A 19,050-nucleotide genomic window follows, 5' to 3' on the forward strand; every position below is an offset into this window, starting at 1 on the left:
GAATAGTGTGTTCACATTGAAAATACCAACAAGAAAAAGTGCACTTAAAATACTCAGATGATGCACTTTTTTAACTGAAAAAATTTGTGGATGCGCCACATTGACAAACATGCTTCATACATCGCTACACTATTGACTATAGACAATGTGCATTTTTTGTCCACGACATTTCACTAATGCATAGTACGTCATTTGGGACACAACAATAATTGGCGGAGCCCCGGTTGAAAACCCCAATGAAGATCATGTTGATGATCAGACTGTCATTATTTTTGCAATTCTGCCATAGAAATGACACTGTAACAGTTCTTAATTTAAATAGTGATCCAATAGTGATCTCACTGATTTCTCTGTATAATATAATTGTGCTCATCTTCTCATCTCTCTTTGTGTCTTCCTGTCTCTCTCTGTGTCTTCCTCTCTCTGTTTTAGTATGTGGCGTTCGGCTCGCTCCTGTTCATCCTCATCTCCATCTCAACATTTTGCTTGGAGACACACGAGGCCTTCAACACCATCTACAATAAGACAGAGAACGTGACAGTGGGGAACGTCACGAAGGAGGAGATTGTGTATGAGGTAGTGACTGACAACTGGCTGACCTACGTGGAGGGCGTATGCGTCATCTGGTTCACCATCGAGGTGTTCGCCCGTGTCATCTTCTGCCCGGACAAGGCCGAGTTCTTCAAGAGCTCGCTGAACATCATCGACTTTGTAGCCATCCTGCCCTTTTACCTGGAGGTGGCGCTGAGCGGCCTCTCCTCTAAAGCGGCAAAAGACGTGCTGGGCTTTTTGCGTGTGGTGCGATTCGTCCGAATCCTGCGAATCTTCAAGCTTACTCGCCATTTCGTGGGGCTGAGAGTGCTGGGTCACACTCTCCGCGCCAGCACCAATGAATTCTTGCTTCTTATCATCTTCCTTGCTCTCGGAGTGCTCATCTTCGCCACTATGATCTACTACGCCGAGCGCATCGGCGCTGACCCGGCTGACCCCACGGCGAGCGCCCACACCACCTTCAAAAACATCCCCATTGGCTTCTGGTGGGCAGTGGTCACCATGACAACACTGGGCTATGGTGACATGTATCCAGAAACGTGGTCTGGTATGTTAGTGGGCGCCCTGTGCGCCCTGGCGGGCGTGCTGACCATCGCCATGCCTGTGCCCGTCATTGTAAACAACTTCGGCATGTACTACTCTCTGGCCATGGCCAAGCAGAAGCTGCCCAAGAAAAAGAACAAGCACATCCCGCGGGCTCCGCAGCCTGGATCGCCCAACTACTGTAAGCCAGATGCCCTGGCCATGGCCACTGCCTCGCCGCACAGGATCATGGGTAATGTGCTGGGCGGTATGGTGGGCTCTGGAAGCATGGCAGGAGACTGTCCTCTTGCACAGGAGGAAATCATAGAGATTAACAGAGCAGGTGTGTGTGCGTGTGAGTGTACCCATGTGTTTACATGTTTGTGTGTGTGAGGTCTCTCTGCACTAATAGGTTACATTTCCAACAGTAAGCCAAATAATTGCTATATTACCAACAAAAATATGCTATTGGCACACAACACTTAAAGTGAGTGTTTTTTTTGTGTGTGATGTCAGCTAGCTCCATCTCACCCATCATGAAAGTTCTGCCTGTGCTCTTCACTTACAGATCTTTATAATGAACTGTCATCGCCTAAACCGAGTCTTTTATATAATCATGTGTAACTGTCTACACACACAAATATTTGAGAGTAGTGATATGCGAGACTGGGCTGTCACGGACGAGTTTGACAGAGGACATGGATGTTATTAAATTTATAGCAGGATTATGTTTCATGCGTTCCAATCTTAGACTACTAGAAAACATTCCAGCCAATCAGAAGGGAAGGGAATATGATCCTGAATCTAGCATTTGGTAGATGATTGACATTGAGTTCACAGTCCTATTTGTGTGTGCAATTTATTTGCGCACTTACTGCACAAACTCATTTTCTTATCTTAATATTTATATTTGTCTTGTTTTCCAGTAAAATTATTATTTAAAAAACAAAAACAAATATATATGCACACAAACTACTGTTAAAAATGCTATAGACTTGATACAAAAGATTTCTATTTCAAATAAATGCTGTTCTATTGAACTTTCTATTCATCAGCGAATCCTGAAAAAAACTAAGCAGCACAGCTGTTTTTAACATTGAAAATAAGCAATGTGTTTTCAGCACCAAATCAGCATATTAGAAGGATTTCTGAAGGATCATGTGACACTGAAGACTGGCCAATTTTTTTTTTTTTTACGATACCAATACACATTTGTTCTCAGAATTTTGACTAACATTCTGGCAAGGTTTTCTTGAATTTATTAACAAATGTTCTTCCAGTAACATGAATACAGTGTTTGTTCAAAAACGTTATTTATGCATCATTCATGGATTTTTTTCTGAAACATTTTAGCTTATTTAACCTTTTTTAAATGTTACTACTTATTTCAGAATGTTCAGAGAAAACATTCAAAAGTAATGTTCCGATAATGTTAGCAAAATTATAAAATGGAATGTTACCTTAACTTCCATAGAACCAAGAAAAAACATTTTAAAAACTGGACATTTTGAATGTTCAGAGAACATTCAGAAATAACATTTTCATAACTTGATGGGAACGTTAGCAAAACCTTATTTTTGTTACCTGAGTTATTTTTAATTAAAAATGACAGCAATGAAAAGCAAACAATGCACGCTGAATATTTTACTATTTATAATGTTAATTAATAGTAATTATTATTATTATTTATGACCCACCAAATGGTGCCATTTATTGGCTGCTCAAGTAGTTGTTCTTGTTGTAAGGGTGTTTTACTGTAAAACAAGATAAAAACACTGTTTAAGAATTTTTTTTCGCTATGACTGTGTGTGTTTTTGCGTACGAAGGTGTCAGTCAGGTTGAGCCAGTGAGTTCATGCAGCCAAGAGAGCGCCGTCTGTCATTACTGTGCAGAACACAGATATACACACCCCATGCTAAGATTAACATGAGGCAGATTAGTCACAGCCCCTCAGATTAGCATATGCTATATTTGATGTATAATGCAAGGAAAAGGTTTCAAATCAACAGCACTCTGCTTACCTTTGTCGATTTTCAACTGATTTCAAAACCAAAGAAACAGATTATGTCAGATATGCAATAGATTTGGCATTGCATCCTTATAAATAAAACAACTTGGATCGTTTTTATGAAAAGTTAAAATTTTTAGAACAAGCAGCCTGTGGATGAGAGCTGTAGTTCTCTACTCATCTTTGTTTTGCTCTTTCTTTGAGTTCTCACAGCTGGAAGTTCCCGAGGAAATAAAAAGGGAGCATAAACATCCCGAGACACTTGCTGTGAAGAAAAGCTTTAGCACATGTGCCCTCCTGTAGCTTAAAATCCCACACGCCCTTGACACCTACGATACTGGCATCATATCCATCATGTGCACCATTAATGAAGTTTTATTAAGTAGTGTAAAACTAAAAGAATAAATCTTATAATTCGTCATTTGTTTGTCCTCCGTCCCCATGTGTGAGTGAGTGTGTTGGGTTTTTTGGGATGTGTGAGAGATGCTCTGATTTTTATGCTTGAGATTTTTAATAGGTTTACCAAAAATTAAAAATCTCTCATCATTTTTCACCCTTATGTCAATCCAAATATGAATGACTTTATTTCTTCAGTGGAAAGCTAAAGGAGATGTTGTGAAGAATGTCTGAGCTGCTTGCTTCTATACAGTGAAGGTGAATAGGGACCAATGGCTGTCGTGCTTCAAAAATGGCAAATGCACCATAAAAATAATAGAATTAGTCTAAGCCATACAATAGCTTTACTGTATATGAGGAACAGTCAGAAATGTACTCATTATTCACTCAAAAGCGAGAAATGGTTGACATTTACTTCTGTTGTATGGAAAAGAGCAGCTTGAACATTGTGCTAGATTTCTCCTTTTGTGTTCCACAGATAAACTAAATTCATGTGGATATTTAAAGACATTAAGGTGAATAAATGATTTTATCTGATTGTATTATAAGTATTTTTATGATCCGTTTATTGACTGTAATTTAATTGCTGTCAGGGAAGTGAGTTATATCTGGTGTAGTGAACCTCATGTCATGACCTTTGCTATAGACTTTTGAGACATCTATTCATAACCCCTTTGTCACCACTCCAGTGTGAATGTTCATCATCTTCCCAGATTTCACGATCATATGGACTGCTGTCTTCACAGATACATATTTGTAATTCCTTCCAATGAGGTCAAATTACATAACCGGTGTCTATGCCATGTTCTACCTCGCCTCCCCATTCTCCTTTTCTTTCTATCTCTCTCCATGTCTTTAGCAGGCTTTGCCCCCTGGCTTATTTCTGTAAATTGTTGAGCGGTAACTCACGTCAGATTAGATTTGACAGCTGTGTCGGAAGCTATAAGAACAAGTGCCCCTGCAGCTTCTTTGTTTGAGTGTGTGCACATCTCACTCTTTCAGACCACTCATTCATGTTGTGTGTGTGTGAGATGTTCTGAATCCCCCTGCACCATTTTAATCAAGTGATGCCGATGCTCTTTTTGTAGCACATCTCTATTTTTGCTCCTTTTTATTCATCCCTTTTCATCCCTGACTTTTTTCTTCCCTCCTTTCTGTCTATTCATGTTACTATGACTTTCTCTAATATCCCATGCCCACAGTCCTGCTAATAGTCTTTTCTTTCTTTCTTTCTTTCTTTCTTTCTTTCTTTCTTTCTTTCTTTCTTTCTTTCTTTCTTTCTTTCTTCCTTCCTTCCTTCCTTTCTTTCTCTATCTATCTTTCAGACTCGAAGCAGAATGGGGATGCTGCAAACGCAGCTCTGGCTAATGAGGACTGTCCCACCATAGATCAGGTGCTGGGGCCAGATGACAGGAGTCCGGCCACTGGTGGGTTGGGGACAGGCACGGGGCGTGAACGTTACCCCCACGATAGGGCCTGCTTCCTTCTCAGTACCGGAGAGTTCCGCACCACAGACAGCAATGTCAGGAAAGGTATGCAGCACCCACAAACAAACATGTTATTATACTCATATTTTCAGTGTACATTGCAAAGAACAGTCTCAAGAAAGGTAAGTTATATGTTCAAATGCTTATTATTGCGTATTAGGGCAAACACACATATATTACAAAAAAACACTGCAGCGATATATGTATATATAATACATATAGATATTTTATTTATACGCATCTATACTCAAATATACATGCAATGAGATGCACATCATAGGTATACGCATTAAAACATACTCTCCTGCATCCATACTAACAGCATAGCTCCCCGCCTTCTCCTCTTGCATTTTTCCTCATAATTCACCACATCAATCATTCTGAAGGGCGCTCATCGTTAGCAAAGCTGCTACCACACACGCAGTAATAATTCAATTCGTATCTTTGATAATAGTGTTTAATCTTTGATAAAATCAGGATCTTTCAGTGAAAGTTATCCTAGCCCAATTTAAATTAACAGATTTATCAAACAAATTCACTGCGTATGGTCAACAAGCTTTTCAAATGCTATCTATCTATCTATCTATCTATCTATCTATCTATCTGTCTGTCTGTCTGTCTGTCTTTGTCTATCTGTCTGTCTGTCTATATCTATCTATCTACCTGTTTGTCTGTCTGTCTTTCTGTCTGTCTGTCTGTCTGATTGTCTGGGTTGTGCAAAATTCAGAATTAAAGAATTGGCTCCCTTTCAATTCATGAGTTTAAATTGAATTTAACTGGCCACACCCCAGAGGAAGTCCTGAATTATAATTGTAAAATTACGTATTCTGAGAGATGAAGTGTTCTTCCACCTTGGTTAATTTCTTAAATATGATTTTCAATGAAATTTCAAGGGCCTGGTTTCACAGACGGGGCTTAGATTAAGCCAGGATTAGGCCTTAGTTCGAGTAGGGCATTTAAGTAGCTTTTAATAAACGTGCCTTAGAAAAAAAAAACATTACTGATGTGCATCTTGAGATAAAACAATGGCACTGACATTTTAAGATATGTCAAGGTACTTTCAGTTAAAACAGCTCAAACATGATTTTAGTCTGGGACTAGACTTAAGCCTTGTCTGTGAAACCGGGGGAAGTTTTTTATTCTGCTTCCATACATTTAAATGTGAATTGCAATTCTGCACTGTTTTCTGCCTAAATACAAATTCATTTAAAATTCAGAGATTGAATTGAAATTTAAAATGCATTCTCATTCTCAAGTTTGGAATGATGAAAACCCTGCCACCTGTCTATCTCTCTGTCAGGCTATCTCTATCTATCAGGCTTACCTTTGCTCTTTCTTGCTCTCATTCATCGATTTATTACTTCATTCTCTTTCTCTTCCTGGCCTCCCTCCCTGGCTTGACTCTGTTCATGTCGTATTCCCTCCTTCCATCCTTTCATCTTGCCCTCTCTTCTCCCAATCTTCTGCACCTCATGCTCTTTGCGACACATCCTCTTATGTCTTTACTTGTTTGCAACTGCATGATTTATATCTACTGCCTTCCTTTCTATACTATACCTTCCTACTCCTGCACCTTTCCATTAACCTCCACGTATCCCAAATACACCCGCCTACACAACCAAATCCTACAACCCCCCCACAAAAACACTAGAAGCTGCAGGTGCCAACCCAGGAGAGGAATGGTTCAAGCCGGAAGGGCCACTGCTACAGCAGGACCTCAATGCCAATTCTGCCTCTTCCTGGATCAAACCATAATGAATCAGAGGTAACACTTAAAAAAGCCATGTGATGCAGCGTAGAGATTAGTTGAGTACAGGAATGGTCAATACTCCATACAGCATATTTCACAGGGAATTAAGTTTATATTTCAGAAGGACACATTTACTAATATTTGTACACTATAATATATAAATCCGTAAAATAATGGAAAAAGTACTGGCAACTCATTACCTGGACATTATCCAGTAATTTTACGGACATTTCCATTAACCCTAAAACACAACGCTGTTAAATTAATACAGTACATTGTGCCCTATTTTTACGGATTTTTTTAGAGTGTACTAAGATTATATTTAGCACATTCATGCTTTAGAGCAACTATAGATATGAAACAAACATCACTAGTCACACTCAGTACTAAAGTATACACTACTAAACTGAGCATATGAGCATTTGAGTCAGGGAGGATAATGCCTTATATGAATTCTGTCTGTGTGTTTGACAATTTTGTATAATATTACACTGATCTAATGTGAGTATTTAATATTTGCACAAGTAAATTCACACAGTAGCATCAATCACAGCAGTGTCAGAAATTCACTTTTGTATTAATGGGCATAAAAACATAACCCCATAAAAAACATTAAGAAATGAGTAGTCCATAAGATGCCTTAACCCAATAAATACATTTTAAATACTTGGCACTTGTATTTTCTATTACTGCTATTTTTGTTATACTAATCCCGAGATATACATAGAATTCAATATAATGAACCATATTACATTTTAGAAAATAGAAAAATTCACTATGGGACTTTATATAGACATACAATCAAACCAAAATGTATTCAGACACCTTGAACATTTCATTCATTAATACAGTTTATTCACTATAGTTTAAAAAAAATGGTAATAAAATATGACAAGATCTCAGAGTTAAACTGTGTCAGAAAAAAATAATCTTAATTATGTCAGATAACACTTGAGCAAAACATGGTCAGGTCAAAGTGTCTGAATAATTTCTGGTTCCAAATTTTTATCAGTTTTACTGATAGTCCACTGTATGAAGAAGTTTTGGGTATAATATGTCACAGTTTACTTTATTTTGCTATTCTCACTTACATAAATGAACTATAGTGTCCAGCACTCACTAGTAAAAAATATATCAAAAATGTCTGAATAATTTTTGATTTGACTGTATTTATCAGGGGTATTTCAATAGAATTTTTGCCCTGAGCCTTGGTTAATTTCTGACCCTGACTCACACAATATCTCCTCTGTCTCTCTGACTCATAAATGAATAAGTGTTTGCTTGGACTAGCTTTGAAACCTCCACTATATATATACATATATCTCAAAGGCTAAGCATTATAATATATCATTACAGCACTAGCTCCCTCATCTCTGTCTTTTCTCACTCTCTCTCATTTTACCCTCAAAAGTAAACTTGTCATTCTAATTATTTTTTGCCTCTGATTATTTCCTCAATTTCTTTTATTCTTCCTCCTGTTTACACATCATTCACACTCTTTTCTCTTGACTGAACTGAGCACCAGACACGAGTTAACGCTGCACTTTTAACCCTCAGGCCAGTATAGTTGAACACACACTCAAGTTCACACACCCACACATTTGAAGAAATGAAAATGTGTTAAATATGCTATGACACGTGGTTATATGTGTGATTTCTGCTTAATTTGTGTGTGTTTGGGGATGTTGTATTCTCTGATGTGTGTGTTTTTGAGGTGCGCTTGTCTGACGAGCTGTTGTTGTGTTATCTCCTTCCTCAGGTTGTGTCGTGTCATGCGTTTGTATGTCAGCTCTTGTTGCTACACGTTACACATGTCTTCCCTTGTTCGTGTGTTGTCGTGTGTGTGCACTGTAATCCATTCGGTGTTGCTGTGACTTCTTCCTCCTCCTTCTCCTCCCTAGCGGTGACCTTTCACCTTAGTATAGTGCCCCTCAGGTCTTTGTAGAGAGTTTCAGTGATCACTATACTGCCGTTCAAAGGCAAAACGCAGTAACTACACATTGTTTGTCCCAATTATCGCATTTGTTTAACTTTGATTTCACTTTTAAGGTTTGGCTCAACTATGTTCAGATTCAAAAACAAAAAAAACTTATGAATATGGAAACTTGTATAAAATCAATGAAGCCAGTATGGGTGTAGTTATTCTGTTTTGCCTTTTTAGGCTGTATAATTGCCATCCCACATTTGCTCCTGGAAAGAAGTCCAAAGAGGAATGCCTTTTATGCTTTAGGGGTTTTGGTGAACGGTCACTGGAAAGGGTTGTGTTTTATTTGCATTTTCAGTTTTATTTTTTTGAATAGAGCTGGTTTCTTCTCTCTCCTGGAACTGCCCTCCACTCTGGGGTCCACTGACCAGTGTTTCATCACAGCCAGCAGATGAAAACCCTTCATTATATGCACCAGAAACCAATATTAAATTCAATATTCTAGCCATGAATAGTATTTTAAGATTGCAAATGCTGTCCAGGGCTGTGCTGAAACACTGACGCTGTTAGGATGTGTGCTACAGTCCTGTAGTCTAACTGAGCAGGGACACAATTCTGCCTTACATATACACAAAACATCAGGTGAGCAGAGGCAAACCTGTCTGTTAGACTTGAAAGAGACACATGGACATTTAAAGAGAGCATGTTATGGTGAGGTAAGATGAAAAAAACACAACACAGACACTAAAAGCTCAGCAAACACATATTACTGATGCCCACAGACACAGGTAAGTTCTTGTAGGGCTGTAATGACATACCTGGGCTGTTGCCATTTTAACACTACAAGGACACTATAAGTGCTGTGATGCAATTGTTACGAATGGAATAACTGGAAAGTTTACATAATCGTTAAGACCTTAAACCGAGGGAAAATGGCCACATATAGTGGGCTTTTGTTTTTAATGTGGGACTGTTTCTTGCTTTCCCCTTTCTCTCTTTCACCTTCTTTTCTCTCTCACTCTTTCTGGCTTGAGTTGTGCCCACAGAGTGTGTTTTACTGTGATCACAGGGCCTCTTCAATTACGCTTTCAGTTCTGTTGACGAATGCAGAAGAGCACAGGTCAGGAAAGGTCAAAAGTTTCTCCTTTGGATGTCTTTTTCTTTATAGATTCCATAATATTGACCTGTGTGTGTGTGTGTGTGTGTGTGTGTGTGTGTGTGTATAGGGTGGTTTGAAGGTGTATATTTATATGTTGTATAAAAGTGAGGGTTTCTGAGGGTTTTGTTCTTTTAGTTTATATTTGTGCTATTGCTTTTCAGTGTGTTCTGTTTGTATAGATGTTTTAAAATAGTTCACCCCAATATGACAATTCATTTACTCATAGTTATTTCAATCCGTTATTTCAATTTCATCTTCTTTTGTGTCCCACTGAAGAAAGTCAGTCATACGAAATGACTTTCCTCGGTGGGACTCAAAAGGAGATGTTTATCAGAATGTAATATAAGAATATAAGTTGCTGTCTTTTAAACAATTTGTGAAAGGCTGTCAAGTTTAAAAAAGGACAAAACAGCAGCATATAAATATAAACAATCTTTATGACTAAAGGCTGGAATACACTACATCTACATCATCAAATACTTGCCAATTTTCTAAATGGTTACAGAGAAAAACTGGGCATTATACACTAAACGACTGAGGATCACACTACAAATTGTTACGAACACAACAAACTCATGCAGAAACACGCTTCATTGCTAGGAGATGCATGACAAATGAAAACAAATGTGTTCTAAAATTGCCTCAAAATATCAAACATATGTGATGAGTCTGTGCCCTTCATACACTGCATAATTTTCTGTGAAATTTGTAAACTCTGACTAGCCAAAATCTATAGACTGACTCTGACTTTTGTTTACTCGTCTAGACTGCAAACCGAGGCAAAAGTTGTGTAGTGTATCCCAGCCTTAAAGGGTTAGTTCACCCAAAAATGAAATTTCTGTCATTAAGTACTCACCCTCATGTTGTCCCAGGTGAAAAAAAAAGTACACTTCTATAATGTACTTAAAGTGCTCTATTTTCACGCACTAATTTTGTACTTTTTTTAGCACTTCTTAAGATAATCTTAAAGTGTTAGTTCACCCAAAAATGAAAATAATGTCATTTATTATTCTCCCTCATGTTGTTCTACACCTTCGTTCATCTTCAGAACATGAATTAAGATATTGTTGATGAAATCCGATGGCTCAGTGAGTCCTTCATTGAGAGCAAAGCCATTCAAACTCTCAAGGTCCATAAAGGTACTAAAAATATATTTAAAACTGTTCATGTGAGTTCAGTGGTTCTATCTTAATATTATAAAGCGACACGAATACTTTTTGTGCGGCAAAAAAACAAAATAAAGGCTTTTCAACAATATCTATTGATGGGCGATTTCAAAACACTGCTTCAGAGCTTTACGAATCGAATCAGTGGATCGGAGCGGCAAAGTCACGTGATTTCAGCAGTTTAGCCGTTTGATAGGAGATCCGAATCACTAATTTGAAACAAAAGATTCATAAAGCTCAGAAGCTTCATGAAGCAGTGTTTTGAAATCGGCCCATCACTAGATATTGTTGAAAAGTCATTATTTATTTTTGCCGCACATTAAGTATTCGTGTCGCTTTATAATTTTAAGATTGAACCACTGAACTCACATGAACTGATTTAAATATGTTTTTAGTACCTTTATGGACCTTGAGAGTTTGAATGGCTTTGCTCTCAATAGAGGCCTCACTGAGCCATCGGATTTCATCAACAATATCTTAATTTGTGTTCTGAAGATGAACGAAGGTCTTACAGGGGTGGAACGACATGAGGGTGAGTAATTAATGACAGAATTGTCTTTTTTGGGTGAACTAACCCTTTAAGAACATCTAAGTGTACTCAACTGTGCTATTTTGAGACACCATGAAATATGAACTAAAATGTGCTTTTAATATACTATCTCTGTATTTAAAAAATGTATTTAGTCAGCACTTGTAGTACACTATGGGTTCAAGTGTACTATAAGCGGTAACTAAATACATAGTATAGTATATTAAAAGCACATTTTAGTTCATATTTCATGGTGTCTCAAAATAGCACAGTTGAGTACACTTAGATGTTCTTAATATTATCTTAAGTACTACTAATGAAGAATTTTTAGTATATTAAGTACAAAATTAGCGCATGAAAATAGAGTACATTATAAGTACATTATAGAAGTGTACTTTTTTTTTCACCTGGGGTTCCAAACCTGTAAGACCTGTAAGTCACGTCGACCGTTTTAATGATGTCTTTAGTACCTTTCTGGACCTCAAAAGTTGCAATGTCGTTGCTGCCTATGTGTGTATCAGATACCCTCGGATTTCATCAAAAATATCTTAATTTGTGTTCCGAAGACAAACGAAGATCTTACGGGTTTGGGACAACATGAGGGTGAGTAATAAATGACAGAAATTTCATTTTTGGGTGAACTAACCCTTTAATGCTGTATTTTCCAAGTATTTTAGAATAGCTTTATGTCAGGAACAACGTGAAATTCAAGTATTAATTCACTGAAGATCATGCATTGACAGCTGTGGTCTTTCACTTTTATTATATGGATAGGACAGCATGGACATTCTGCTCAAATTTCTCCTTTTATAGCCCTTGGAAGAAAAAATGTCATGAGTAAATGATGAAAGAACCTTATGGGTAAACTACCCCTTTATAGTCCACTCCCTCACTCTCCTCCTTAATCACCACATCATGTGTTCTTCTGTCTTCTCCCCACTCAAACTTCTGCCTCTTTCTGTTTCTACCTTCTCCCCTCTCACTCCTTCCTGCCCACTGTTGCCAAGGAAACAGTGGAAGAGGGCATTCTGGGACTAAGCGAAACATGATGAAATATAAAATGAAGGGGTTAAAGATGGTTCAAGGCATACTACACTCTAAAAAATGTTGGGTTGTTTCAACCCATGTTTGGGTCAGATATGGACAAACCCAACTGTTGGTTTAAATTTTTTAAATTAAATTTTAAACACAATGGTTGGGTTTGTCCATATTTGACCCAAACATGGATTGAAACAACCCAGCATTTTTTAATGTGTAAGAAATGAAATTTGGCCTTCTAAAACTTGGCAAATTGGTTACAACCTTAATGTTCAGACTCCCACTTGCTCCCAAGATGCACTTGTTTCTTCTATTTCCCCCTTTTATCAATCATTTATTCAGTCTAAAGTGCTCTTTTGATGTGGTTTTATATTTTGAGTACACTGAGAGCTTTGACACGTACCCTTGGGCCCTGCCATTGACAGACTGAGGCTAAATGTGTGAGAGCTGCAGTCTAGATGCTGGCACACTGACTGACGGCATTGTGGTCATCTTCCTCTCTGGCCATTGTCTTAAAGCGTAGAAATAGTGCTGCACTGCAGGGCTGCAGTCACCTCCCCCCCTCCCATTCCTCTCCCTCTGCAGACTGATTGATTTTCCCCTGTACTCTCATTTAACCTCACTTCTGAATCTTTGCCGTAACGAGAGAACCTGAGGGTTCTCTCTCTAGGGCCCTTGATGAGATAGTCAAATTCATTATCAATTTCACCATATCATGTATCACTATGTGTATCAAAAGTGATCCATGTCTTTTTAAATCATTTTAAAAGTTGCTTCAAAACCTTAACTGCTTTCTGTCTCAGCCTGTCTTTATATATATATATGCCAGTACTCAGTTTATATTCATATATTTGCTGCAGTCTGTACTGCAGAAATGAATCGAATTATATTATAAATTAGTTAATATGTCCACAGAATTGCAGTCCAGAATGATTCCCAACAACCAAACTGGCACAATTGCTGATTGCAACTGCTTTTTCATGCTATTTTCTAGTCAATCAGCAGTTCCTACAGGCGTTACAGCCAACTGTCAAAGTTCCAGGTTGCATTGGTGTGAGAATTTGACTGCAGTGCAGTAAAAATTGAGCGACAAAACATGGCAGAGAGGTTGCTGGCCTGGCCGATAATGCTTCCAGAGGGGTCAGTGCTCTCATTCTGTTCAGGTCACTGGCCCTCGAGGGACAGAGAGCAAGGGGGAAGGGGTGTCACAAGAGTTTTTTTTTTTTTTAACAACACATCCCTCATTAAGACTCTAAATAAAATAGTTCATATTTCTTCTATGTAAGGAGAAATTAAAACATTTGTCTGCCTGTCGCTTTACATACTGAAAGTGTCCGTTTTGGTGACTATAGAGTGCCAATTGTATAGTGAAGTTCTGCATTATATAATTTTTTGTTTCGGCCAGACGTTGTCTCTGCAGCATTTATTATTAATTGTATTAAAAATAGTTAATTATTTGTGTCATAGCAAATTATTCATCAAGTAATGTACATAAAATGCAGATCCGCTTCATTTTACTTCAGTATCACTGAAGCCTGAACACGATTGGTTCAAGTAAAGAATTTAAAAATGTTAAAAAAAACATGAAAAGTAGAGAAAAAAATAGTTTGTAAGATTTCCGTTAGTTCACATTCCATTTTATGGTGAATTGGGACTGGTTTATGTTCGTTAAGAGATGTTATCAAAGGTTCGGAAGTGGATGCAGTACATTTTTGAGAAACAAAGTGTTTTTATTGTCTTTCAAGTCAAACTGTTCAAATTGGATGTGTTGTTTATGGCTGTGCGTGACTCTTCCACCATCACTGACGGTGTACTGCATGTATGACATTATCATACATGATCTGGATGTGCTGTGAATATTATTTCAGCGTTTGTTGTTTCGCTGTGTTTTCTGCTGTCTTATTCTGTTGTTACAAGCTGCATATGTTTTTAAGAATTGTTTTTTATTCAATATTTTATTATTTATTATTGATATAATTTCTGTTCTGCAGTCTACAGTGACATGTCAAACACTGTTACTGGGAACTTCTCTGTGTGCTCTATGTTAATTGTTTATGTTTGATCCTGTCAAATGTTATACTTTTATATATCTGTATATGCAGGTGCTGAATGTAAACTATTCCCTCTCTTCTCACTGCAGCCATTACATACATTCCTGTTCTCTTTTAAATATTCTTTTGTATTCATCAGTGTTTGTGTCTTTGTTGTGTAATGATTGTCATTTTGTGTTGTGCTGTGTAATGTTGTGTCGTGTCTACATGTTATTCAGTGTCTATTTCATACATGCAGATGCAATAGAAAGTGTATGTATGTGACTATCAGTGTTTGTGTTTAAAGGAAGAACAAAAATATCCACTGGTGGATATTGCAAATATTAACCTGGATAGAATAACAGATGAAATTATAATATACTGTGTATGAGCTTAAATGCACTGTTAAAGCTTAGCTGCATTATAAACTATAATGGTGCATTTACATCATAACCATAAATATGAATTTCCGACTAGTAAAAAACATTCGAAAGCTCCAGCTTTCCTCACTTGGCCATTGAGATGTCATATAAAATTTCAATTTCTTTAACATGCTGTTTACTGCAACAGACCAAACTTAGTGTTCAACACAGTATATATTAAACTTTATTTTATTGCTGTACAATATCTAAACCATCCTGCGGTTAATATTTGTGCTACATACTAACACTCACCTTCCATCCCACCCCCAGGCCACTTGTACAGTCCTCGTAGTGTCACTAAAGTTTGACATGAGGTACGTGCACACAGCAGAGAGGGACTTTCATCCATGTCAGATCAAGGGCTTGCCCATACGGATGCAGTATCATCATCTCTGTGCTTATTAGCATGATTGTTAGCCAGCATAAACTACGCTAAGCTGTGAAGCTATCATGTTAAGACTCTGCGTTTCATGCCTTCAGAGAATTTGATTATCACTCTTTGACAATTTTGACAAAGCCTTGCATATGCACTTACAGTGACAGTCACATTGAATTATTAAGCCACATCACAGATGCTAAAGAATTGCAGGAGCACAGAGTCTGTCGAGCTTAAGACTTGATTACACCAGTCCACAACACTGTTGTAATTCTTCATACATATCCTCTCACCAAAGCCCTTCTGTGTTGCATGCGTAAGGCTGGTGAGTGCGAGTTGTGTTACTGTGCGTGTGATGCCGATAATGAAGTTTATCAACAGGTCAATGATTATGCTGGAATTATTGTAATGTTAGTAAATACAGAAAATTACAAAACATAGGTATCATTATTAGACTTTTGCTCTTCCATGACCATAAAAGCTCAATTCATATTTTTTGTTTTAATAACAGCTGATGTTTTTTTTCTTCCCCTGTCCTCTTCCTCTTATCTGTTTAAATTCTCTTATCTGATTTTTGTTTTTTTGTTGTTTTGTTTTGTTTTGCTTTGCTTTGCTTTGCCTTGTTTGCATTCTAGGTATCTAGATCTGTTGTTCTAGGTATCTTTGAACTGGAATCCAAAAGCATAGTTGTGTCCATGTAGGCATTGTCATAAAGCAGCTATGTTAAGAATGGACCACTAATATTTTTTTTAACCGTCACATTTACATTGCAATTGTTCAAAGAAAGATTGCAAGGTATACTTTTTACTAGAGATGCACCGATATATCGGCCAGTAATCGGTATTGGCCGATAAAAGCAAATTTTCACACTATTGGCTATCAGCCGATAGTTTAAAAACAGCCGATAGTCAGGGCCGATATATCCTGTCAATCAAAAGAGAGGAGGGAAATGCACTCAATTTGTGCTTTGCGTAAAGAAAATGCTAAAAAAACAGTTTGATGTTCAATATTAGTAGTAATATGAATAATAACATTCAGAAAGTTTAGAAATATTAATTTAATTTTCAGAATTTAGTTAGAATTGTCAGAATTGTGCTAATATTAATTTAAAGGGTTAGTTCACCCAAAAATGAGAATAATGTCATTAATTACTCACCCTCATGCCGTTCCACACTCGTAAGACCTTCATTAATCTTCAGAACGCAAATTGAGATATTTTTGTTGAAATCCGATGGCTCAGTGAGGCCTGCATAGTCAGCAATGACATTTCCTCTCTCAAGATCCATTAATGTACTAAAAACATATTTAAATCAGTTCATGTGAGTACAGTGGTTCAATATTAATATTATAAAGCGACGAGAATATTTTTGGTGCGCCAAAAAAACAAAATAACAACTTATATAGTGATGGCCGATTTCAAAACACTGCTTCAGGAAGCTTCGGAGCGTTATGAGTCTTTTGTGTCGAATCCGCAATCCAGAGCGCCAAAGTCACGTGATTTCAGCAGTTTGCCAGTTTGACACGCGATCCGAATCATGATTTGACACAGAAGATTCATAACGCTCCGAAGCTTAATGAAGCAGTGTTTTGAAATCGGCCATCACTATATATGTCGTTTTTTTGGCGCACCAAAAATATTCTCGTCGCTTTATAATATTAATATTGAACCACTGTACTCACATGAACTTATTTAAATATGTTTTTAGTACATTAATGGATCTTGAGAGAGGAAATGTCATTGCTGGCTATGCAGGCCTCACTGAGCCATCGGATTTCAATAAAAATATCTTATTTTACGTTCCGAAGATGAACGAAGGTCTGGAACGGGTGTGGTTACTCTGAAACAAGAGAATAAAGTTTTTATTTGCATTTCTTTCAAAATAATGATTTATTATTAATTATAATGAAATTAATAATTTAAAAGAAGGTATAAAAGGCAGAACCCCCAAACTATTGGTATCGTTATCAGTATCGGCAGATATAATCGGCTATCGGTATCAGTGGAGAAATTTAGTATCGGTGCATCTCTACTTATTACTTTTGGACATACTGCCTAGCCATATTGATCCTAATTAATCCCATTCAGAGAAAGCAAATGCTAATAGTGAGGTAAAGACAAGTCTAGCAATAGGAAGGAAGTGTGTTCTTATCTGTAGAGTGTTTGCATCACAGGTACTAGTACAGAACATGACATTCACACACACTTTATTTATTTTCTCTCTGTAAATGAACACTCTTTTGACTCTGTTGTGTTTTTATTAGTTAAAAACAACAAATAGTTAAATATGTATATTCCCTCAAATCCTCTGTGGCAAACAGTCACTTTCTGGCTTGCACCAGTGGTCTGGTGTGAGGAACATGATGACCCAGATCTGTCTACCATTGCCTTCCTTTGCAGCTTCTATAGGCAATGCTTTGGTGTAGATTTTGAATGACAAGTGGCTGTGCAGCACCCAGAGTGTCCCAGCAGCCCTCTGAGTCAGACTCACACACGCACACACACATATACACACACACTTCCTAACAGAACTACATCACACAAGGGACTGGAGATAGGATTGCCGACTATACGACAGTAGGACCTTCTTAACACCCCGTGTTTTTCCTTCCTTGTGAGCTTTTGTCTCTTGTTTTGTTCTGTTAAGACTTCTAACTCACTGTGTTTGTGTCCGTGTGGGAAGTTCTCCTGTGTCAGGAGGGGGTTGTCTACTATGTAATGTGCCAGCTCTTCCTTCCATATCAATTCGTGTTGGCTTTTTCAAAAAACAGCAATATGTGAGTCCAGTTCTTCCCCTTACACAATCAGATAGTTCGCCACCAACTGAGACATTCTGTCATCATTTACTCATGCTGTGCCAGACCTGAATAATAATAATACATTTAATTTTTAATGCGTTTTTCTCATACCCAAATCACTACAAATAATAAAAACAAATACAAAAATGACAGAAATAATACAAAACATAAAAACAGACAATAAATAAGTTAACACCCTACTGAAAAAGAATCACATTAATGACTTTCTTTCTTCCATGGATAATAAAAGATTTTAGTTTTGAAGTTTTCAATTTTTGCCCATACAATGGAAGTCAGTGGGGTCCAAAAAACACTGGTCTCCACTGAATTTTTCACTGAAGACATTTTTCAAAATATCTTATTTTGTGTTCTATAGAAGAATGAAATTCATGCAGGTTTGGAACGAAAAACCTGACATTTAAAAGAGCCGATTCAAGTGCCTGCATCACACTAGTGGAACAACACATTAAAGAATGACAGATCGTGATCGTACTAGGTTTTGACCCGCAAGATAAAAATTGTTTGCACTGTCATTATCTCTTTAGTGAATTAAGAACGAAAACAACGCAGACAACACGCAAAAAAACACAAAGCATTTTTAGTGAACTCCTTCTGAAGTGGGAATTTGTAACCAAATTAAAACAACACTGGACTTAAGAAAAGAAGGAAAGCCAAGCCCTTTAAGAAAGTTTGGCCTGACTGAAAAAAAATCGAAGTTTACCAAAGCCAGAAATGGATGTGGAAGGAAAGCTTTCAGGCACTTTCGGGCCACGTGAAGCTGTTTTAAGTCTCTATTAATCTACAGAAATACACTTATGTGTAGAAGGAAGACGAATTTGCTGCTAATAATGGAAAGACATTTAGTCTGAAACGCACAAGCTTCACCTGGCCCACA

At 37.4% G+C, this 19,050-nt stretch overlaps 1 protein-coding gene across 10 annotated transcripts in view; it reads left to right on the forward strand.

Annotated features, from left to right (window-relative positions):
• kcnc3a (potassium voltage-gated channel, Shaw-related subfamily, member 3a) overlaps positions 1-19,050 on the forward strand; it is a 73,897-nt gene that overhangs the window by 43,626 nt on the left and 11,221 nt on the right. For 6 of the 10 annotated variants that reach the window (XM_051887772.1, XM_051887775.1, XM_051887767.1 and 3 more), the window contains exons 3-5: positions 433-1,417; positions 4,804-5,010; positions 8,475-8,495. In XM_051887772.1, coding sequence (XP_051743732.1) covers positions 433-1,417; positions 4,804-5,010; positions 8,475-8,495 — 1,213 coding nt within the window. The remainder of the gene's footprint in view (positions 1-432; positions 1,418-4,803; positions 5,011-8,474; positions 8,496-19,050) is intronic. The other 4 variants (XM_051887771.1, XM_051887776.1, XM_051887774.1 and 1 more) reach the window with 2 other exon arrangements.

Source organism: Ctenopharyngodon idella, chromosome 3, assembly GCF_019924925.1.
Source record: "Ctenopharyngodon idella isolate HZGC_01 chromosome 3, HZGC01, whole genome shotgun sequence".
In the NCBI taxonomy this organism is placed as follows: Eukaryota; Metazoa; Chordata; class Actinopteri; order Cypriniformes; family Xenocyprididae; genus Ctenopharyngodon; species Ctenopharyngodon idella.